This window comes from Oryzias latipes, chromosome 13 (assembly GCF_002234675.1).
Source record: "Oryzias latipes chromosome 13, ASM223467v1".
Taxonomy (NCBI): Eukaryota; Metazoa; Chordata; class Actinopteri; order Beloniformes; family Adrianichthyidae; genus Oryzias; species Oryzias latipes.
In genome coordinates this window covers 2935235-2958390 of record NC_019871.2, presented here as the reverse complement: position 1 = coordinate 2958390, position 23156 = coordinate 2935235, and the positions used below count along the sequence as shown (strand labels likewise).

The window sequence follows — 23156 nt, the reverse complement described above, 5'->3', positions numbered from 1 at the left end:
CAGAGGTGTCTCCTAACTTGTACTTTGCAAGAGTGCAGATTCCAGGGAAAACTTCAGATCATCTGAAGATGTGAAATAACCCGAAAAAAAGATGGATGTTCAGGAATAGAACAGGGCTGGAAATCTTCCTCCTTCCGGCAGACAGCTGTGTGCGATCAGATCAATACGTCAGGAGCAGAGCTTTTGTCAGCGGCGCCCATCGTTAGTGCCCTCATTTCATCTCTCGCAGCAAATCAATTCCACCTCCTACCCGCCCCCCTCTGTCCAGTGACATGTAAAACACAGAGGAAGATGGAGGAAGAGGAGAAGAGAGAGATGAGGAGGAGAGGGTGGGCTCAGACTGATGGACTGGGAGGCAAACGGAGCATCCAACCCGGGCGGCGGAGCAGCCGAGCAGGCCGGATAGAGGAGCAAACAGCAAAACAAAAACAAGCCAAAGGTTAAACCCCTTCCAGGGTGTGTGTGTGTGTGGGGGGGTGGGGGGTCAGTTTATCAAATTAAGCCCTGGATTGCTGCTCCTGAGGCGGGATGAAGGAGGGATGCTTGTTTTTGCATCTTGGAGGACTGGTGGGTAAAGTGGGTCACAGGGTGAAGTGGACCACACACGCGCGCGCACGCAGGGTCAATGCATAATCACTCCCCTCCCCCCCTCCCCTGCAGGTTGTGTTGGATTGCTGCCTCTGTCCACTTTCGAGCTTAATGCGCATCAGCCCGATTTTTTTCCATCTCATACTTTCACTCCGCCCGCATGTATTTGTTGCACGTGAGGCTCAATCCTTACAATGAGGATTCGCACGCGCCTGCTGCATCTGCGAGCGTGCGCGCGCGCACACTCACTCAGCGGTTGACCTTAACTCGCAAGTCTTGAACACAAACCTAATCTGGACCCAAATTCGGGCTCTGGCCCGGTAATCTTCTTAGAGGCGTTGAAAAGGCAGACCGGCTTCACTCCGCTTCGCTTCCGCCGTTTCTCTGCTCGTGATGAACGGCGCCAAAGCGGCGGCTTTAGGACCCGGATCTCCATCCTCCACAAGAAGAGGAGGTGGAGGATCAGATGGACAAAAGAGGAGAGGAAGAGGAGCAGAGAGGCTCTGTGTGGAAAGTTGATTCAGTCTCTGCAACCGGAATTAAGGAAAGACTCGCTCTGAGAGGAGGAAGAGGAGGAGGAGGAGGAGGAGGAGGGAGCTCCGTGGATGCGGCACTGACTGAGGATGCGCAGGTGGAACATTTTCATTAGAGAGAGCAGCTGAGAAGACAAGTTCCACTTCGTCTGCAGCTCCCACGGAACGAGCGCGCGCCTGTTTGCTGCACGGAGGCAGCGGTGGGACCTCTGCGTCCCCCCTCCCACCCACGGGGCAACGAGGACTTAAGGTGAGGAGGAGGAGGAGGAGGGAGGAGGGGGAGGGGGTCTGACACTGGAATAATGATGATAATCTGGTTTTTAATCCGATTTTTCCTTTCATTTTTTTCAGTTAAATGATAGAATATTGAACACATCTCAGCTCAAGTTCAGTTTTTATTTCAGTTAAAGTTTAAAATCTTGCAGTCTGTGAGGAAGTTTCAGCTCAGACTTATTTTTTCTATGAAAACATGATTGCAAAAGCAGCAGCAGCTGTTTTCAGCAGCTTTTAATATTTATTTTTCCTCCTGCAATGGAGCTGCTGCTGCTGCTGCTGCTGCCGCTGCTGCTGCTGCTGCTGCTGCTGCTGCTGCTGTGACCCACAGCAGCAGCTGCTGCTGCTGCTGCTGTGGGTCACAGCAGCAGCAGCAGCAGAGCAAACACCTCACTGTGTTTCTCGGCTGTTTGCTCTGTGAGCACACACTCTCCAAAGGCACGAACCCAATCTGTCAGAGCACACATTGGACCAGCCTTTAGTTTCGAGCGTGCGGGCGGACCAACAAAAACCTCCGGGAGCTTCCAAAAGGACATTTCCAGCCGCTGGCGGTTCGTAATTAAGAGCAGGACTTTTTTCTCTGAGAGAGGAGGGACGCTGCGCATCGTGCCCCCAGTGAGGAGGAGGATGCTGCTGGAGCAGAAAGCTGCTGCATAAAGACACGTGCTGCTCAGCTCCATTTACTGAGATGATGCTACATCCATTTAGTCGGGTTTCCCGAAGGTCTGACCTTTGCCACTGCAGCCAGTGTAACTGAATCAGGAACGACGATTTATGCAAAAGGTAACAAAGTCCATGCAGATCAATACAACAAACACCCGCTCACTCTGATCTTTGAGGTAGTTTGAAGTCGTGTGAACGCGTGCAGCGCTTTTCTTCCTCACTACCAAACAGATTCTTTTAAACCAAATTTCCACCAGCTTCAAGTTCCGGAGAAAAATGAGTTACATTTACATTAAAAAAGGGAAAAATGTGAAACTCAAAGTCTGCTCATGAGGAGGGTTTGTATTTAGTTTGCTTTCACACTGCACTCTCGAGAGTGCACACAACCATCTGTAGTCCTCGTGTAGTTCCAGTAGCCGCTGTGTGGGGGCGCTGTTTGCCCAAAACAGATTTTAAACAGAACAGAAAAAAGAAACAGCTCATCTGCTGAGCACCTTCACCTCCTCACTGCATGTTTAAAGCAAGAATTGTTCTGCTTTTTCCCCAAAGTCATGCTGTGGACCGGTTCTTCCTCTGTCATGTTAAATCACAACGTTTAATTTTCTTAATTTCTGGCCAAACACAGCAGTGTAACATTCTAGTAGCAGCATTGTTCAGATGTTCAGACCTCTTCAGAGTAATCACACAAATGTAGTTAAATTAGGAGTTTATAAGATATTTTTTATTTAAAAACAAACAAGCAGATGTTCATCTGAACCTGGACCTTTGGTTCTTCTGGACTTTCCAAGGATGGAGCAGAAAACTCAGTTTCCATTCCAGACTGATTTTTGTTGCACCGTTTATGTCAGGTTTAGGTTGTGAGGGGCTGTAAGCTAGCAGGAGAGCGTGTAAACAGATGGATAATAGGAAGCGTGGGAAGGCTTAGGCACCAATAGTCCCGCCCACAACTCCTGCCGCTCTGCAGAAACCATGTCCCATTTCTTCATGTTTAAAAGACCACTGGGAATGCTTTAAAATACATCAAAAGAGGATCGCAGTGGGTCTTTAAAAGGCTCCTGAAGAGAGATATGGACTATAAAAATGAGATTTTCTTCTGTATTGATGGTCCCAGATCTATTTCAAATGTAAAACTGTCTTTAAACAACTCGTCAGATATGTTTCATTTTTCTACATTTCAGAGCTACAAATAAAAAATAAGTTCTGAAAAACATAACAAAGAAAGAAAAAAAACAGAGGAGCTGTGAGAAAAAGAAATGTCAGGATGTCAAAGAAAAGACTGTGACCTGATGATGGAGACAAAAGAAGACACTGACAGGAGCAACAAAAGGTGCAACATAGACGAAAAATAGCAAAGCAACACAAGTCACTAAATGAACAAACACAGGAAAGTGTGAAACAGCTACACAATACTAACAAAATCTGATTAAACGGTCTGGTTTTCAGCTTAAGATCGCTGCAGATTTCATCTCCAGAACCTCATTTAAAGCGATCCAGAACCTCCATTGAACAAGAAGGATTGATCTTTCCATCATTTAGTTTGCTGGGACGCAGATTCTGGAGTTCATCAGAAATCCATCGCTGAGTTGTGCAACAAAAATGGCGAGCAGAACTGTCGCTATCCAGACGTACAGTTTAGACCCAGATTCCAGGAAAACAAAGACGTTCTTGGATCTATTTGTCTGCAGGTGGATGCATCAGAATGGAGCATTATGGCCCCGCCCAGTTTATTTTTTCCTACGTTACAAATCTGATCTTTTTCAAACGGCATTTTTTCATCTGCTCCTGATTCACAACGATTTGAATAAAGAAATACTCAGATTGCAGTTTTAATCTTAATTATCTTAATAAATGTCCTTCATCGGGAGAAAATTGCCACAAGAATGCGTTAAAAGCACAATTTTCATCAGAGTGGATCGTTAATATTTCATAAATCGTAACCAAAACCAGGAGTAAAAGCTGAATGTTTGCGGACCAGAATGGTTGAAACATCTGGAAGAAGAAAAACACACTAGAAGAACCAGGCTTTACCCCCAGGAGTGTCTGTGCTTTCGAAAGAGCAGAGATGCTCTGATGAAAACATGCCATGAAGCTGACATGCATGCATGCGTGCACACATGCACGCATGCATGCACACATGCACGCACGCGTGGATGTAAACCCCAGAAAAGCGCACAGACCGACTGTCAGTGAAGCAGAAAGGCTCGCTCATGCATGCAAACGAACACAACAACGGATCATGGTGAGCTGCAGGCAGTCCTCGATGTCCGTAGACTCACATTACAGTACAGTGACCCCCCCATACAGAGAGGGGGGGGTGTCCTCACTGCGCTTTAGCAACAGTGACGCTTGATGTGGTCGTGTGGGGGGCATGACGGCCTCCTATAGTGTGTGAAACAAGGTGAGGTGGGGCAAGAAATGGAGGTTTACATGCAGGGGGGGGGGGGGGGGTCATGTCAGGCTGGCTCCGTGGAGGAGGGGGGGGGGGCTGCATGTATCTGGAAAATCTGGCTGTTTTTTTTTTTTCTCAAAAAAAATCTGCAGGAATGAGAAGACGCAGCGAATGCTGGAATGAATGCGGAGGAGCGGAGCTGGAAAGCAAATGAGCCGGAGCTTCATTTATCCTGCAGCGACCGCCGAACGCGTTTCCATGGGAACGTGCTGTTACTTTGAGCGCTCTGTGTTCCTGCTTGTTTTTTTGCTTATCTTTTCCGCTCTCAGCGGTCGCTCCGCAGATCAAGGCGAGGAGAGGAGGAAGGCTGGGGATTCAAACCCATAGATCGATACTGTCCTGGACCGCGGGACCACCACATACTTTTCACTATTCTTCTTTTTTTGCTGCGCCTCTGAGCAAAAAATGTTGCCTCCGCCACATCCTCAATAACCAGGGAATTTTTTCTATCCCTCCCAAAAAAAGGATGACATCACAACGAGCAAAATCATTAAAAAAAAGGGCCAAGATCTCTTATTTGGCTCAAAAAATTAAAATACATGTGTTGGGGATATCAAGGAAAGTTTTGATATTATTATGGGATGGCCACACAACCAATGGCTCACAAAAGCAAACTTTTGTTTGAGCGATCTTCACAAAATTTCACACATGAACTGCCAGGTTAAGTCTGTTTTTGTTGACCTTTGACCTTTTGAAGAGGTCTTGAATTAAAAAAAAATCCTTTTTAGCGCCAGCAACAACTTTAAACTCCTGAGGATTTCATTTCCTAACTCCTTGAGCAACACTGGGAAACATGGGCAGAAATAAAGTTGATTGATTTTCATCAATGTTAGTGTGGGGAGCTGGCTAAAGCGCCATCCCTCGTTGCTCGCTCGTTTTTTTATTTATTTTAGCCGTATTATCGTGAACATTTATTACATTAATCCTTGGCTCAAGCTGAACGTAAAGATTTGACAGACGATATGACCATATTAGGAATGTGGCCGTGGTTTATTCAAACTAAAACCTCTGTTGCCAAGGAAATCCAAAAATGTCCTTTTGTCGATTGTTCTCAAAATCACACGGACCTGTTTGTCACCCCCTGGCAACCAAAAAATAATATGGTTGCCATAAAACCAACAGAAAAGCCGTCATTTTGAAAAAACAAAGTGTAAGCGGCCGGGGGCCTGACAACGCCGCTCTCTGCGTTATTGATGTTTTTCACTCTTGACGTCGCTGCCCTTTCCAAAATCTCTTTTTTACTCATATCTCCTATTTCTTTGACTGGAGTGCTCTTCCTGGGTCTCCTTGATCTGTATCAGCTAAAACGCCACAGGAGGAGGAGGAGGAGGAGGAGGAGGAGGAGGAGGAGGAGGAGGAGGAGGAGGAGGAGGAGGAGGAGGAGGAGGAGGAGGACGCGCTCACAGGCTGACAGGAGACTGCAGAGTCGCTGAAAATCCCCATTAGGACTCAGCAGCAACTTTTTCCTTTGGTTGCACATTTCCGGCTTTGCATTTCATGTCATCGTCGGATAAAATGGGAGCAAGAAGGAGACGCGCTTTTGTGCGGCTGGATTATGGAGGAGAGGAAGGTTAGGAAGGGAGGCGTCTTTGTGGAAGCAGCCGGCTGAAAGGAGAGGGGGGAGTCGGCAGCGGAGGGGAGGACCTCCTGTTAAAGTGTCAGTGGTGATTTGCAGAGGCGTCCTTGGAAAGCCCCCCACCTCCACCTCCACCTCCACCTGACTGGATGCTTTATGAGCTCTGCCGGATCAGAGAAGGAGGCGGGCGGATAATAGAGCTGACAGAAGTCTTTTTACGGTGGGTGGGTGGCGGTGGAGGGAGGCGGGGGCGTAATAAAGCTGAGTGCTGAGTCCTGGAATGAGGCTGCAGGGATGCAAGGAGAGGGAGGCGGCCTGCTGCCGCTGACGTCATGAAACCATCCCTCCGCCGGTCCGGCCTCCGCGGCGCCATCCAACGCCACTCTTTGTTCCTCAGCTTTCTGGAGCGATGAGTCACTGACGTGACGAGTCCACAGAGAAGAAAAGCTCTTGATTGGATCTCCGGAAGTTTGTTGAAGGGACGTTTTTCCTGGTTTACGGTTTGAATCCGACAGCCGGTTTTCTGTTTGGAACGTCCAGCGTCACCAAAAGTGTATTTAGTAAAGCATTGTCAGAAATGACGTGACAACCGTCCGTCCACGCTCTCAGCAGCTTCCCTGTGGTCAGGGGGCGGGGCTTATACCATCTTGAGAGGAGGTATAAAAAATAAGGCCCTCCATCCAAACACAACATTTTGGTTGTGTTCATCTTTGTGTCGGCTTTACACGAGCTTCTGCGGGGATAGCAGTGAGTCACGCTGCGCCGGAGGTCAGCGAGGTGAAAAAAACAACCAAACCGCCCGTTTGTTGAGAGCAAATTCATTTTACATCCAGATCATGAACATTTCAGCTCGTCTTCTTCATTCTTCTGCAATCATTTGGTACACATTTGATCCACTTTGGTCTCTTTTTTTCGTCTGTCAGAGGAAGGACGGCTCATTTGCTGCTCAGCTGAGGGTTGTGTTAGAACAGCAGCCGAGCTGCTCATGAACCACCGCTTCAGTGGTTAAAACGATCGGACAGGAGAAGACATGACCTGCCCGCTCCTGCAGCTGAGGCTGCCTGAGCACCGATGAGTGCAGAAATGCAGCAAAGCTGAAGCTTTTTTAAGCTTTAAGCGCTTCAATTTCTTTATTTTTCTAACTTCAGCGGCAGCAGCCGAACTAACAGATTGTTGTGTTTTCTCAAAGCATCAACTGGGTTTTTTTTTTTTTTTTACACATGAAAGACCCACTCCAATGGCAATCGTGTTTTTGGTGTTTTCAACGTGTTCTTGAGAATCAGAAGCAGATTTAAAAAAAAAGCGGTTTCAAAAGATTGTAGTCATGATGTAGAAAATACGCTGAGCTCTCTCTCAACAAAGGGGAGAGGAAGGGGGGCGGGGTTGCTTTGCACCAACGGTCCTGCCCACATATCAGAGGCAAAAGGTTTTTTGGGATTTTGATAAAAACAGCATAGTATTTTTAAACACCTTAAAAATAGATCAATAGATGTTTGGAGAGGGACTTTAACAACCGCAGCTCGTCAGGGTTAGATGTTAATCTGATTTATCTCAGAAAACCTAAAACTTAATGACATCGAAACAACATAAATCATCTTTTTCTGGCATAAAGGAATTACTTTAGAATGAATGTGTTACGTTTTTGGGATGTGACTGAGTTCATTCCTCATCTGTTCACTGCTCTCCTGAATCAATTCATCTCCTTTCTGTTAGTTTTATCTGTTTTTTTCTTTAAGTTTTTCTCATAAAAACAAATTTGCTCATCAACTTTTTGCACAACTGTGTTTCAAACTGAACAAATTCAAACTTGAACGACCAGCAAACGTCTTTTTCTGCATCAGTAGTTTGATTTCAGGAACACATTTTCCTTCAAAATGACGTTCTAGAATCTAGATATATGGATGGATGGATAGATATGCCTTATTGTCACTGTCCAATTGGACAATGAAATTGCAGTAATCTCCATTTAAGTGCAAAAAACAAATCTAACAAAGTCTAATTTAAAACATGTCAATATGTACAAAGAAAATGTGCATAATTATGTATAGGTGTAACCCTTGTGCTATCCCAGGCACTTTAACGTTGGGAGTTGGGTCATCTAGACCCACTAGACAGTGCTCTGAACCTTTTTTCTTCAATGATTTGTCAACCTCACTGGTGTCCATGGATTACATGAAATCTTTCCACCTTTATCCACCTTTGTCATGGTAGGGAGAACACGTCAATGGAAGGGGGGGGGGGGGACCATCTAAGATAGAACAAGGGATAAACATGTCAGATGTTCTAAAACAGCATGGACGTGGGGAAGTGTTGACAGGTTTACACGGGCATTAGTACACACAGATGTACTAATGCCTACCTACATGTTTTCATATATAAACATACATTGGCATGTGCTGTGGCAATTTTTAACAGCGCATTTTGGAGTTTAGCAGGGTTGTTGCCTGGGCAAAGAAGCTATTTTTGAGTCTGTTTCTGTGGGTTTAGATTTTCCGTCATTGTTTACAAGTTTCTCCAATTTCTTTTTTTTTTTTTTTTGAGATAAAGCAAGCAAAAAAGGAAAATTGAAACATGAATTTCTAATTTAGCTTCTATTCTACAGCCAAGAAGCTGTTCATTGTGTTTGTGAGGGTTTTGTTGAGTTTTCTGTTTGCTGTTCTTCACTCGTTTGCCTTTAGTCTGGTTTCAGGTGACGGCGATTGCATTGGCTTCATTGTTTGACGGTTCTGCAGTTTTTTAATGTATTTATTTTGTTAGTTTATTTGACATTCCACTTTAAATGAACCAGATTTTCATCTGTTGTCCCTGGACAGGTGGTCCATGTGTCTCCCTATAAAAACAAAGAGAAATTAGCAACAAACATGAGAATTAGAAGTATATCAACATTAAAAATGGGGTCAAATCATAATGTACATGTAAAAGAACAGCAGTAATTGATATTTAAGCCTGTGGACATTTACGGCGGCACAGATCGATTGGAGAAGGTCAAAGGTGTAATGGGTGGTGACGTGTTCAACTTCAGCTGTTTGTCCTTCTGAGTTTATGAGAGTTTCTGCATCTGTTTCTGTATTTTAGTCTTTTACTCCTGACAGTTTGGATTGTTTGCATCTCAGCATAAAGGCTCTGAGGTATATTTTCCAGTCAGTCCTGGTTGGAGACAGGGAATCTAAATGTAAACGTCTATTTTTTTCCGGCTGGTTCCCTTTGTCTGCTCTCGATGTTCTCTGTAGATGTTTGTCTTTCTCGTCATTTTTGATCTTTACATTGAGAGGAGTTGGAAGAACAAAGCAGTAAGTCGCCTCCTGAGGATCTCAGTTGTTCTTTTCCTGAGACTCGACGATCTCTCATGATGGCGTCATTAGAGAAAAGCGCCGTCAGCCACGAGACTTTTCTGATATTAGAAATGTTTGCTCTTTGAAAAGGATCTTTGCTGCTCTCTGCACTGCAGAAACTGAATCTTCAGCTCCCACTCTGCTCCTCTTCTGATCTATTTTCAAAGCGTTCCCAGTGGTCTTTTAACTACGATTAAGCTGTTTTTAGCCAAAATCTGAAAGTCCGCGGCCCTTTCTAGGACACAGTTTCTGCAGGGCGGCAGCAGTTCATTAGAAGTTTGTGTCTTCTAGATGACGACACGTTAAAAAAAAAAAGAAATTTGCGTCTCTAAAAAGTGGGCAGAGAAACCTCCCCTCCCTGTTGCTAAAAACCGTGTCACAAAGTCCCTATGTCAGTTCTTGTGCTTATTGCATGGAGGAAAATTGGTCATACGTGACAATATAAGTAGAAAAAAGTGTGAAAAGTTGTGTTCGTTACGTTAAAACATGGAAGAAGTACGAATAAAGCACGCAGAGAAGACGTAAACCATCGAAGAACATGAACCATGCGTGATTATTACGCTGTTTACATGCAATTTATTAGCGATTCGTGCATCAATTACGTTATTTCAATGTGATAAGTGTGCCGTAGACGTGATATAAAAGTTATACATCGGTGGTACATGCCTATAAAGTCGCTTAGACATACGTGGAACGGCCGTGGAAAGCTACACATGTGCGTGTGCATCTTGCAGAAATCCCTCACAGCTGCATAAGATTTATGGAATAATAAACTACCGAAAATACGCATAAACTGCGTAATTCTCAACCAACCAAACAATTATGAACAGCTCAAAATCGAATTTACGTAAAGACCGATCAGCCAGAAACACTCAACGACTAACGCAAGAAACGGAGCAAAATTTCATTTGGATAAAAAATACTCAATATGTGTCCTCCATAATTCAGAAAAATGCTACAAAGACGTGTTAAAAACTGCATTTCCATCGAGGTGGCAGTAAAAAGGCTGTGCTTTTAAGACAAATAGTTTTACTCGTCTTTAACCCAATTCTTGAGTTTCTCTTGTTGGACATATTTTTGGGTTAATTTTTAGATTGTAGTGGTTTCGTTAAACCCAATTTATGCTTTTATCCCCTCCAGAATAAAAAATAAAAAATCTTCCAGAAAAAGTGTTGTTTTTAACTGTGGACTTTTTAGTGTTTATTTTCTGTTTTGCAAGAAAAACATAATTGTATCAAGATCGTTTTTTAGTAGCAACACAATCTTAGTTTGGAAAGACAATTTTTTTTTACCCAATTTGCAGATTAATTTTTTTATTAAAGAAATAGTATGGAATTACATACCTGCCAATAATTGAAAGGGCGTAAAGACAACTAAGCGGGCGTATTTAGGAACTGAGTGGGTGAACATTAAAACTGTGCTGTCATTTAAAAGTTTAGGAATAACTGAACGTTTAGGGGACAGAGGCAGAGGAGTGCAGACGTGAACTTTTTTCTTTTAGCAAATGAAAGCGAGCTTTTATATCTTTATGTTTCTTGCTTTTGGGAGATTCTGACCAAACAGCCCGGCGTGTATCGCTGACTCAGCTGGAACTGGACCAATCAGAGCAGATCCTGAGGGATGTGATGAAATCAGACATTGCTGGTGGGCATTGATCTCCCATGATGCTTCACCTTTGAACAGCGTTTGTGGTCAATAGACCATTTGAGGTGATGGAATGAGGAGGAGTCATCTGCTCACATGCTTTACTGTTACACACTTGTGTGTTAACAAGTTGACAATCAGCACGAAAAGCCGTTGAATCCCACGGGGGGGGGTAATCAGGACAGGCAGCCTTTCAGATCCCCTCTCATTAACTAAGCGCATCCGAGCTCGCGGTCTCGGAGTGGGAATTTTCGCCGGGGTGGCAGAAACTGAATAAATGAGCTAATTATAACTCTGCACATTCAGTCCTTTGAGGACTTGAGCAGTTAGTGGAATGGCAGAGCGCTGCTGAAGAAGGTTAGAGATGCTTGCGGGGATGGAGGCTCCAGATTATGGGGTTCAGATTTCTGGATCCAGTGAGGAAAATATTTCACTTAGGTTGGGAAGTCTAAACATTTTGTGTGACCTTGTTCTTCTCTTAACAGATCTCCTGGTTGGACGACAGAAGCCTGTTTGCCGTCAGAGAAAACAAGAACCAAAACAGTTCAGTGAGTTTTGTGTGAAGCTTCAGGTCCAGCCGGGGTCGCTGGCTGCTTCCTCTGGAGAAGAAACGTGGAGCGCAGCTTTCTTCGGCCCCCCGTGAAGATCCTGGCAGCTTGAGCCAGAACGGAAACAGCCGATCCGTCCAGTCATCCATCAGAAAAGCCGGAACCGTCGGGGTCTGAGAGGAGATGCAGGGTCAGCCCACTCCTCACAGCGTCCAGGAGAAGGTTCCCGTCAGACCGTTCAGGTTCCCGTGAACTGGGCGTTCTCCATTGTCTCGTGGATGAAGCCCTGCAATAACAGAAAAATGAAAGAATGGGATTAAAGATGGATTATCCCTAAAACCAGCAAAGCAGCTGCCTTTGCATAAACCGATTGCACGCCCTTCAGACCACCGATTTGACGATTACACCTGCCCGTTGATGTGGTGGAGTCCCGTGCGGTTGCTCTTCAGAGAAGGACATGGATGGTGTGGATGAGCTGGAGCACCCTCTTCTGGGAGAAACACCTGACAACAGCTGGGCCTCTGTGCCCGGGTCGGGGACCGGACCGGGACAGGACCCAGGGGGCCGGATCAAGAGCCTCCTGGTGAAGTGTGAGGAGGACAAGGCCTACCCTCCTTTAGCGTGGAAGAGCTTCTGTGGGCATCCTCTGGATCTTCAGGAGCAGCAGCTGTTGGACCCCTGCTCCTTACCCCGCACCCTGGAGTCCTTTTACCCCGCAGCCTCCATCTGGGGCAGTGCCAACCCCGTGCTCAGCAAAGACTACCTGGAGACCACCTTCGTTGACATCCGGCCCGACCCCGCCCTGGAGAGGAAGCTTTTGGCCGAGGCGCAGGACTTCCGCAGCGTGTCCTACAGCATGGACGACGAGGACGACCTGCTTCCTGACTCTGACGTAAGTCCCGCCGCTCACATGAAGCTTTAAATCCTTTAGGCAGAGCCGGGCAGCTCCTGGAGAGGCAAAGGAGTAGCAGCGAGGAGCTGGAAAAAGGGGCAGAAGTTTGCTCTTCTGCAAAACGTATCCAGAAAGCTTTTGTCCACCAAATGCTAATAGTGTTTGAGATCCATGGAATCATCTTATTTCTTAGCACACTTTGTATTTATCAGTGAATTTTCATGAATTGTTCTCATCACGGGATGGAGTTTATGGATAAAGTTCTCTCCAGTCCTTAGTTTTGAACTCTTTTAGGCTCTATTCTGTCCTGCAGCAGTCCTGAACGGCAAATTTGAGTGAAAATTTTGACTGCTACATTGTGGCAAAATGGGAAATTTTACTTTATTTCTAACTTGCATAATTTTGACTATAAATATTTTTTATGGAGAGAAAAATATTATAAGTTATTTAAGGTTTAAGTTGATTTATTCTGGAATAATATTCCTGAGTGTTTTTATTCATATTAAAAAGTTACATTTGAAAATGTTCTCAAATTTAAATTTTAGCGTGTTTAGTAGATGTTTATCCCGTTCAACCTAAAGTATGGGATTTTGGCCCCTTTGTAATTGAGTTTGACATCCCTGCCCTATGGTTTTACTGCCTCATTACACCTCGAGCATCATCGGGAAGCTACCTGAGAACAAATGTTGGTTTGAAAGTTTGTTGACATTAAACTGCGTTTGCGTAGGGAGTTTGCAGAAGTGGCGCCCCTCTGTTCCTATGTTCATATTTTTTACCGGAATATTGGGAAAATGTATTACATGAATCACACATTAGGAATGTGGACGCGGTTGACAAAAAACTTCAGTTGCCAAGGAAATCCAAAAATTTATTTTTGCAGATTCTTTTAAAAATGACATCGATCCATTTGTCACCTTCAGGAGACCCAAAAATCAAATGGTTGCTATGGAGATAAAACAACCAGAAAAGCTGTCGTTGTGAAAAATTTTTTTTTTTTAATTAATTTGTCACATGCATCGGTGGTGAGTAGTCAGACTAGTCAGGCCATACAATGCCACTCGAGCGTCAATTTGTATTTTGACTTAAAATATCTTGAGCAACTGAATCTGGTGATGATCAGGGCTGAGCCCCGTTTCCTGAAGCTTCACCCACATCAACCACCAATGGAGCTTTCTGGACTCAGAAACATCAATGTCCTTTCTGGTTATCTTGATCCCGATGCTCTCTGTTTGGACCATGTCTGTAAATGTTGTGGAACTTTTCTGGAGAAAAGGTGCCTGAAATCCATCCTTCACATCCTCAGTGCTCATCCTAAAATAGGCAGACGAGCAGTTCTGTCAAATGCAGGCGGCAACTGGAGGCTTACTGTCAGGTTACGTAAAGCTGTTCTGCTGCAGAGGAGAAAATAACACTCCTGCAGTCGTTTGGGGGTTGGGGCTGTTTTTTGCTCTAGGAAAGGAGAACTCCGACATGTCCTTCACGTGTTCACTTTTGGTTGTTTGGGAAATTTAAAGGCAGGTCAAGGTGCCCTACATGCACCCATACAGGTGCGCTGGGCTTTTGGGTATCCCGGCTGATGGAGGGTTGTACCAAGGAGCTGCTGCGTCTTAAACACCCACTTCCAATGAAACGTCCACGATAACACACATAAATGCAGGTTGGGGGTTTCTGCGCATAACCCTTGTGCTATCCTATTGGGTCCAGATGACCCGATCCTTACATTGACGTGTTCGCCCTACCATGACTGTGATGAGGATGGGTGTTTCACAGATCCAGGCAGTCGTGTTCCAATTGCAACTGGTTTATTTTTCTCCACAATTCCCCAAGTGCAATAATCCTCAGTGAAATTTTACATAGTTTGAACAGCACTACACAGGAGAGGAGCACATCCATGTCTTCCCTCATTGCCCGCCCGCGGCAACTAACCTCTCCCTCTTATATACGCTACGCCCCTCCCATTAGGCTGGATTCTGCATATTCCTCTGATTAGTCCTTTGCTTGTCATTCTGGCAATTTCTGCCACCTATTTACAAAGAAAATAAAATTAAAAAAAACATAGAATAATTCCAAACCATTTAGGAATAAATCCCTCCATCCCAAAATGCTACAAACAATAATAAATAATATATTTACATGAATAATTTGTTTTTCCCCCATTTGTGTGATGACGTCATTTCCGCCCACTGCTGCCGGTCGCGTCTTAACACAGCTGATCAGGTGTCGCCTCCGTTTGAAACTCGCGGTCCTTAACGGCTCCCGGTAAAGCGCATTGAGTGTGCACCCTCAACACAACCCACCCAAGGAGCGCCTGCCTCGTGACACAGCGTCTGAAAATGCGGTGAGAGGTTAATATGTGTGGAAAAACTGCGTGTGTATGCTTTTGTGTTTGTGTGTGCGTGTGCGCAGGTGACTGCATCTATAGGCGCTCCGTCACAATGACAAAGGTGGATAAAGGTGGAAAGTTTTCATGTAATCCATGGACACCAGTGAAGATCACAAATCATTGAAGAAACAAGGTTCAGAGCACTGTCCAGTGGGTCTAGATGACCCAACTCCCAGTGTTAAAGGGCCTAGGATAGCGCAACGGTTTAACCCCTTGCAAAGCTACGCACATTTTTAAGACTTTTTTCAATCTCTACGTACAAAAACGCGCTAAAAGTTAAACCAAGTCAAACTTTGAGCAATCAGTGACTCGGATTGGTCGTGACAAATGGATGACGTCCCCAAAAGTTCACGGAGGTTTGAGAATGGATCATAGAAATTAATAACTGCGGTTTGTGCGTTTACGACACCAAATCTTTCATTTATCGGAAACGAGCTGTGAAAGAGAAAGCCTGGAGCAAGTTCGTGACATTTCACACCAAGCCTCTTCCAACTGAAGGTACCCGCGCTAGCATTGGGTAGCAACAGTCCAGTGTGAACACCATTTGCTAAGTGTATTCTCGAGTCCCTTTCTTGGTGTGAAGGTAGCAGAAGAGGGGCACCGTGTGTCATGCAGTTCCTTTGAGGCTCGTACGGCCACCCCAAGGGGCGCAGTGTGTGTGGTGACTTTATCGTGATGTATTTGTAAAGCTAATGGACGTTACACACCTATGACGTACGGGTGACATACAGTCAGTGGCGATTCTGGCACAAATGACGCCCTGGGCGAGACACATCAGTAGTGCCCCTCGGTACCCCCCATATTAGGACCCAGAAATATACATTTGCTTATTATGGTTTACTTTATTGTTCAAACATACAAGTTTTAAAAAAATGCAACTGAGGCTTGTAAATTCTTACAGCTTATAGGACTGTCATGCAGCAGAGGGCGCTGTTTAACGTTTAAAATGAAACCTTCAGATAACGAGAATGAAGGTGCTCCGCTATTCACATCACAGAAAGGAAATACTGAATGATTTTTTTCCCCTCGACCGTGCCGCCCCCTGGAAAATGCTGCCCTGGGCGACCGCCCATGTCGCCCATTTCAAAAACCCGCCACTGCATACATTTTCGTACTGCCACACTCTGGTCACTAGTAAGGTGGGAGTACTGGCCCTTCAATGCCCGTCCACACAAACTGCACTCTGATTGTCTAATTAGCTTTTTTCTAACAGTCAGGCTGCACACGAGGAGCACGCACGTATCACATGAACGGCACAAACAGATTCCTCAGTCCTGGATGTCTTTACGGGTGGGTGCTGGCAATCCATTACAGGGCATGCACAAAATAATAAGGTTGAACCTATCACCATAAAAAAACACTCCGAAAAAATGAACCATGCATGCGCATAACACGCTTCCTTACCCCTTACTTACACTTGCGTGTTCACTGCTCCGTGTCGCCGGCAGCATGCCCGTAGTAAAAATGTGCATTTTTGGCTCTACTGGCTCACCGAGTGGTCCTCAACGTTGATTTTTTCTTTGTGCTGGTTTAGCCGTTTCTCACCTGCAGGTCGCCCGAATCCACCCATTAAGGACATTTAGGACTGAGTCCTAAAGCAGTGGGTTGGTTTGCTCCACATCAACAAGAGAGGAGTGATCGAACCTCACAGCTTCTCCTCCTCCGCGTCGCCTCAGATCCTTAGAATCTCATTTGCTGAACATTGTTCTGCCATGAGCTCCAGCTGTGGAGCAGATCAATTATGCACAAAGAGGGATGATCAGAGTTTCCTCACATGATTAACTTTTTATTTGAGCGCAGCGTTTGTCTGCAGATGGATTACCTGCCTACTTATCACCATGAAACGCACACGCCTGTGTGCTGAGTATTATTGGAAGTAATCTTGTTAGATGCAACGCCTGCTCTGCTGCTTATGAGAACTCTGAAAGCCCAGAAAATCCAACAGAAACTTTGAATAATAAAAGTAAAGAAGCAAATTAAAAACTCACAGGGCCAAAAAAGTAATTCACCTTTAACACACTTTTAAATTTACATCGGAAATACAAAAAATCTGCTTTAAATAGTATTTGTTTTTTCTGCCTCAAACCACTGAAACCACAAGTAAAAAAAAAAAGGCTGAAAATATTCATCATATTAAGACTAAATTATATTCTTATGCTCGTTAATTATTTTTACACTAAAGGAAAATGTATGAGTTTCCGTTGTTTCTGTCTCTTTTAAACATTACTGTAATTATAAACTTGATTTGTTTAGATTAACGGAGGAAGAATTTGTACATAAAAGCAAAACACAAAGAATAAAATAATAATATTAAATCAAAAACTATAAATACACTATGTCTTTTAACTGAATTAAAAAAGACAAATTTAAAGAAAGAACCAAAAAAAATTTAATTATTTAGTTTTACGAAAACATTTAAGTCATTTGAAATAATAATAAAAGTGAAAAGTTCTTTGGTGCGGGGGTATGAAAGATAAAAACATTTTTTAGAAATATGAAAAAAGACAAAAAAAATAATGTAAGAAACGTAAAATTAGCATCGAAACATATTTTAAACAATATAAAACCAATTCATACGTATAGATTTTTTTTATTTGTTATATTACTACAAGATATATCTAAATGTGAACTAAAAAGTTGAATATTTTTTAATGGATACAGCAGCTGAGCTCTGCATAGATGACACCCAAAGACTAAAAAACACTGATTTCTGTTCTGAATCCTCACCCATCTCTGCATAACTTGTGACTTCACTCGTGTTTTTAATTATTATTATTTTTCTGAATAAAAATCTAGTTTAACCTGAACTTAAAATGACCCAACTATTAAAAAACGTAATGTTTTGTGTGTTCCAAAAAGCAGATTTTCTTTCTTCACGCTGTTTTGTGTGCAGATTCTATCTGCTGGGCTTCATTCTTCAGAGCTCATTTCCAGTGTTTTATGTTGGTTTTTTTAGCCTGTCCCTGTAAGTTTACATTAGTAGCTGCGGGTTCTTGAAGTGCCTTTGAGCAGAAGAACCTGCAGCAGATCAGAAAGCTTCCCGTTTGTCTGCAGAGATGCTCGTCCTCCTGGGGTTTCCTGCAGAGTTACATCATGTCGCCAGGACCTGATTTCCACAGATTTCATTTACTCAGCCGCCTTTAGGGGCTTCTTTACATTTTCTTTCTTTTCTATTTGAACGAGGAAAAAGCTGTGAAGGATCTGCTCTTGCTGCACAAGCGGACGTCAGAGTGGACGGCCAGGAACATTAGCAAACAAAGGTTTGCGCGTCTAGAGGTCAAAGTGTGTTTGAGGGCCTGAAAGCGGTCTGTGTTTGAATCCCAGGACTCCTCCTTTGATGACTTCAGTGACACAGACAGCGAGAGCAACTTCCCTCTGATGATCCCTCAGGACTACCTGGGTCTGGCCTTCTTCTCCATGCTCTGCTGCTTCTGGCCTCTGGGCATCGCTGCCTTCTACCTTTCACAGAAGGTAGACACGCAAACACACAAACGCACACACACACACAGTCCTGAAAGACAAATCAAACACAAACCACATCAGAGGAAATGATTGCATTTTTGTCCACAGCAGGGAGTTTTCAATCAAAAAGGTTTGTTCTGTCAGTCGGAGTCACGAGTCCCTCCTGCTGCTCCTCTGTTTGGATTTTCCAGGAGAATAATTTCAATCTTCATCAAACTTTATTTAAAAAAAAAAAGAGCACTTTTCATGCCCAAAACAGATCTATTCATTTTCCTGTAAAAAGCAGTTCATGCATAAACATGTCAATTTTTACGTTTTATTTTTACTGAAATAAAGAAAAACTTTCACTTTTTTTAAAAGTCATAATTTCCTTTGCCTTTTAAAAATCATAATGATTAATGATTTTTAACAAACAAATCAAAGGATGGAGAGAGAAAAGCTTGACCTTTAAGACGTTGTGTCTTTGTGTCTTTAGTGACATCATTTATTTAGTGACGTTAGGGGCGGCCGTGGTGCAGCGGTAGGGCGGTCGACCCATGATCGTAAGATTGCAGGGTCGATTCCCGCCTTGCACGCCCATGAGTCGAAGCGTCCTTGGGCAAGACACTGAACCCCACCTTGCCTCTGGTGGTAGGCGGGCGCCTGTGTTTGGCAGCGGAGCCGCCACCAGTGTGTGAATGTGTGAGTGAATGTGTGTGACTGGGTGAATGGGTGTGTGACTGTAAAGCGCTTTGTCCTTGTAGGAAGAAAGGCGCTATATAAGTATACGCCATTTACCTTTTACCATCACCGGTTCGTTGTTTTTAGCATCATATCTCTTTTCTCTTCCAGCTCAACATCAGAGCAGCTCAGACTTGATGCTCATCCGCATTTCAACGTTTTTGAAGTTAAATGGACATAATAGAGGCATAAAAAGTGATGATTTTATTCAAAACAGAATTAAAAATAATGAGTCACCACAAAACCTCCTGAACACCTCTGTCATGACTCGACACAGGCAGAACAATAATCAGTTAACTTATTTGTAAAGGTACCCAGCAGTCATCTTGAAAGGCCTTCGGATGCGATCAATGGCCTTCATTAAGGCCTAATTAAAGCCATAACGAGAAAAACTCAAGGTGATAGATTTCCAATATCCTGAAGAGCCGCCCAGGCAGAGGTCAGGCTGAAAGGCAGCGGCCGCCGCGGCGTGCGCTTCAGAGATAAAACATAATAGAGGCTTAGCGAGCGGGCAGATTGAGTGGATGAGAAAAGCATAAGCCAGCGACAACGCTGGACGATGACAAACGCTCCTCTCTCCTGATTTTTAAGCCACTAATCTTTCTATCTTCTCTCCAGACCAACAAGGCATCCGCTCAGGGGGATTTTCAGGGCGCCAACGCTGCCTCCCGCCAGGCTCTGTGGCTCTCCGTGCTCTCCATCGTGTTTGGAGTCATCACCTACATCTGTGCCATCGCCGCGTTGATTTCCTACCTGTCTGGAAAGCCGCCGTAAGAGGCCGCTTGGCCCCCAAAGACAGCCCCGATGAGCACCTGCGAGCACGCCACGCGGATGGCCGGTCTTTGGTTTCGGCGTGACTTTGTGGGCAGCTCCTTCCCCATCACTTCATGTAGAAGCTTCTGTCCGTGGACCCGTGCATCACATTTTAGCCAAAACTGAAGTTCAAGAACCAAAAAAAAAGAAAAAAAGCTTCCTGAGAAGGAAGGATGACGGAGAGGCGAAGGGACAGCGCGCGGGGGGGGGGGGGGGGGGGTGTCTACCTGGGAGATGGAGTCTGCACATTTTCATGAGGGTCAGAACAAGGACGACGATCCCGCTGGACCTGGCTGGCACTGTCACTTTCCAGGAGGAAGATGAAGATGATGAACTTCTCCTCCGGTCAAGCTGAACCTCCTGAAGGCTCATCCCAGTTTAAAGTCACAGCCCCACTTACTGTTTACCTGCAGGAAGAAAAAAACGCCACCACCGTTTATGCCAAGTTACATCCTTAAGAAAAAAAAGCGATTAAAATTAACGAGAGTGCCATTTTTGTATGAAAAATATGAAAAAAATGTAGAAGAAATTGAAGAAAAGATTGGACAGGGAGGAGGCAGATCTCTGAGGAACCGTGCCAAGGCGTAAAGATGAACATCTGCCGCTGAGCTGTGAGCTCAGATTCATGGGTTTCCTCCTGCAGAACCGTGCAGAACCTGCAGAAGGCCTCTGTGCAGGCCTGCTTCCCGCTTCGCTCTCATCTGTCATCTGCCCCCAAATTCATGCAGGAGCAGCTCAGATGACAGCGAAGTCACTTTGATTCCACCTGAAATGTGCCATAAGCTGAAGCACGTAGGACAACTCCAGCAAATACACAGGACCCGGTAGAGGTGAGAGCCCACCTTTTCTATTTAGCTGTACAGTTTTTTAGAGTCCACGCTTAGTCGGTTATTTTCTGTTACCCCACAAAAACTGCTAACTGTCACCGTGCTGTCATGTGCACCTGTGGTATCTGTGTGTGGACCCCACCAGAGCGCTGCGCACGGCGGCCGGCTCTCCTGACCACCTCGACTGCATGGAGGGTGAAAAGTGACAAGATGGGATCAAGCCATGAACTTAAATGGCTTCAATTTGGACTAAAAATCTCATTTATTTATTAATTGAATGTTCTGTGGGAATGTGACGAGACAGAGAAGCTTAAATGTCAGCAGCACTTGTGACGTTCTATGATACGGACACACCGGGCATGTGATGCGCGTTCAGGAACGTGCTACGCGGGCATTCTTGAACGCCCTTACAGCGTTCCCGATACTAGCGCAGGAGCTCACAGCTGGAAGAGGCTTGGTGTGAAATGTCAAACCGGTGCACATCTGGTTCCAAGATCTTTCACAGCTCTATTCCCATAAATGAAAGTGTCAGAATTCCAGCCGAGCACAAACCCCATTTTAATTTCTGCACGGTGGCAGCCACTATAGACTAACCCAACCACCATGGCAACCACTCTCACCAATCAGGAGTGAGCTTGTTGGAAGGCCACACCCCTACACGAAATCTGACAAAGGTTTTAAATGTTGGGGCCAGCAGGCCCCACCTACTTTTATTGAGGCATCAGATCATGAAAAATTGAGTATTCTCAAGCTTGAAAATGTAGAGTAAGACAAGTTCTTCTGACCAATAGACGGGGTAACAGCTGCTTTTTTCTCTATAGAAGTCTGCGGGAGTTTGGCTTCTTGGAACCAGCAGGTACTTCCTTTTTGGAACATCGGGGGGGAGGAGTCACTCAGTCCAGATCTCATAGACAGTAAAAATAAAATGGCGAGTGCCTGACAGTGGAGTAAGTAGTGAGTGACTTTACGTGTCTGTTTTTCATTGGACCTTCTTTTCTAAGAAGCCCCCTAGTGGTCATCTGGTGAACTGGCCTGCCTATGATGTGCCTCAGACAGGATGATACTAATGTGATTCAGAGGGCCGCATTCCTGCTCGTTTACCAACGTTAGCTGCTCTGGCACGTCCTTATTGGCTGGACGCACCTGGACTGGCGGTTAGACTCACGGGCCTGAGGTTATCGCTCATGGCGAAAAAGAATTTTAAAATAAAAGGCTCAGGATGAACGTTTTCTCAAAGTTTAAAATGTGAAACCAAAGCCATGTCATCGTAAGCCCCGCCCACTAACTTTCATATTTAAATGACTGCACAAAGCAAAAAAAATGAAATCAGCCAAATATGTCTATGTTGTAACTACACTGATCCCCAAAGCTGATGACATATTTCCTAAATGGAGTATTTTTACATTTTGTCCCTTTTGCCCCTCCGTAGCACTGAGGACACGCCCACACCGCTCTCAGGGCTGCAGCCTTGAAGCGTTCGGAGGAACTTTATTTTTGGATCATCAGAACCTCTAAAAATACGGTTCACCCGTTTCCAGGGTTCATTCCTTTAGTTACGTGTGAATGTTAACGTGAAAAATCAACAATAAACCACAATGAAAACTCCTGTAGGACTGTTTTCTGTCCAAACTAAACCAGACCAGGATTTGTACACAAACGTAGAATTATGAAGGGGAAAGTGTGTGTCCATCAGAGGGGTTTGGAGTCTCTGTGGAACTGGAAGATCCTCTCTGAGGCTCTCTGGCTGAAAGCTCGACTCACCTTTGAAAAGAAATGTAGAAAAAGACTTTAGTGCCAGACGGGTCATTCTACATCCTAGCAGACGACCAATCCTAAAGGCCAACAGAGGATCAGAACTGAAACACAGAGACAAAAGGATGAACTGAGGCTGAAGGCTAATGAAAAACTGCTTTTTTATGAAATTAAAATAATAATTATGGTGGAAAACCAACTGTTTATCAGCAAACTTAGTATTTAGTCTTTAAATGTGATTTTTCACAGTTAGGTATCTGAGCTGGAATCTGGATCTATAACTGTACGGCTGGTAGAGTTAGGCTGTGGGTGTGATGAAGAAGAAAACGGAGGAAAACTGACATCCATCTTTCAGGGACTCATCAAAGCGTGATTTTTTTTCAAGAAAATTAAACCATAAATTGAGAAATTTCAGTTAAACCTTTTTAAGATTTTGTTTCTACCATCGAAGCATCAAAATGAGGATTTTCGGGATTTTTCGGTTGACCTTTTCCTGAGCTCTGGTGGAGGCTGTGATGATCCGCCCGTCTGCGCAGGTGACGTCACGGCATCCATGAGGGCCGTGCGTGCGGGCTGCAGTAATTCAGGCAGCGGGACAGGTAAGGAAGACGACCCGGCAGGTGTTAGGCCACGCCCCCCGCGGGTTCAGAGGTCGGGTTTAGTGAAGAATACAGAGCCGTCGTTATGCAGCACCTGGAGGA

The 23156-nt window shown here is 44.6% G+C and overlaps 1 protein-coding gene across 4 annotated transcripts; it reads left to right on the top strand.

Moving 5' to 3' along the window:
* Nucleotides 1-1162: 1162 nt before the first annotated feature.
* LOC101159122 (transmembrane protein 91) lies at nucleotides 1163-22309 on the top strand. 4 transcript variants are annotated; one of them, XM_004075475.4, is made up of 4 exons: nucleotides 1163-1371; nucleotides 11544-12498; nucleotides 18206-18352; nucleotides 19682-22309. In XM_004075475.4, exons 2-4 carry the CDS (start codon nucleotides 12064-12066, stop codon nucleotides 19835-19837), a joined length of 738 nt encoding a protein of 245 aa, XP_004075523.1. In that variant the 5' UTR covers nucleotides 1163-1371; nucleotides 11544-12063; the 3' UTR covers nucleotides 19838-22309. The 4 variants fall into 4 exon arrangements, with proteins under 4 accessions (XP_004075523.1, XP_020563683.1, XP_020563682.1 ...); XM_020708024.2 differs by lacking the exon at nucleotides 1163-1371 and adding an exon at nucleotides 1891-2177; XM_020708023.2 differs by lacking the exon at nucleotides 1163-1371 and adding an exon at nucleotides 8716-9210.
* The last annotated feature ends 847 nt before the right edge of the window (nucleotides 22310-23156 follow it).

Coding starts and splice junctions, on each gene's coding strand:
- LOC101159122 (XM_004075475.4), top strand. CDS start 12,064: ATGGATGGTGTGGATGAGCTGGAGCACCCTCTTCTGGGAGAAACACCT. Junction 12,499..18,205: donor ACCTGCTTCCTGACTCTGAC/GTAAGTCCCGCC, acceptor TTTGAATCCCAG/GACTCCTCCTTTGATGACTT. Junction 18,353..19,681: donor CCTTCTACCTTTCACAGAAG/GTAGACACGCAA, acceptor TCTTCTCTCCAG/ACCAACAAGGCATCCGCTCA.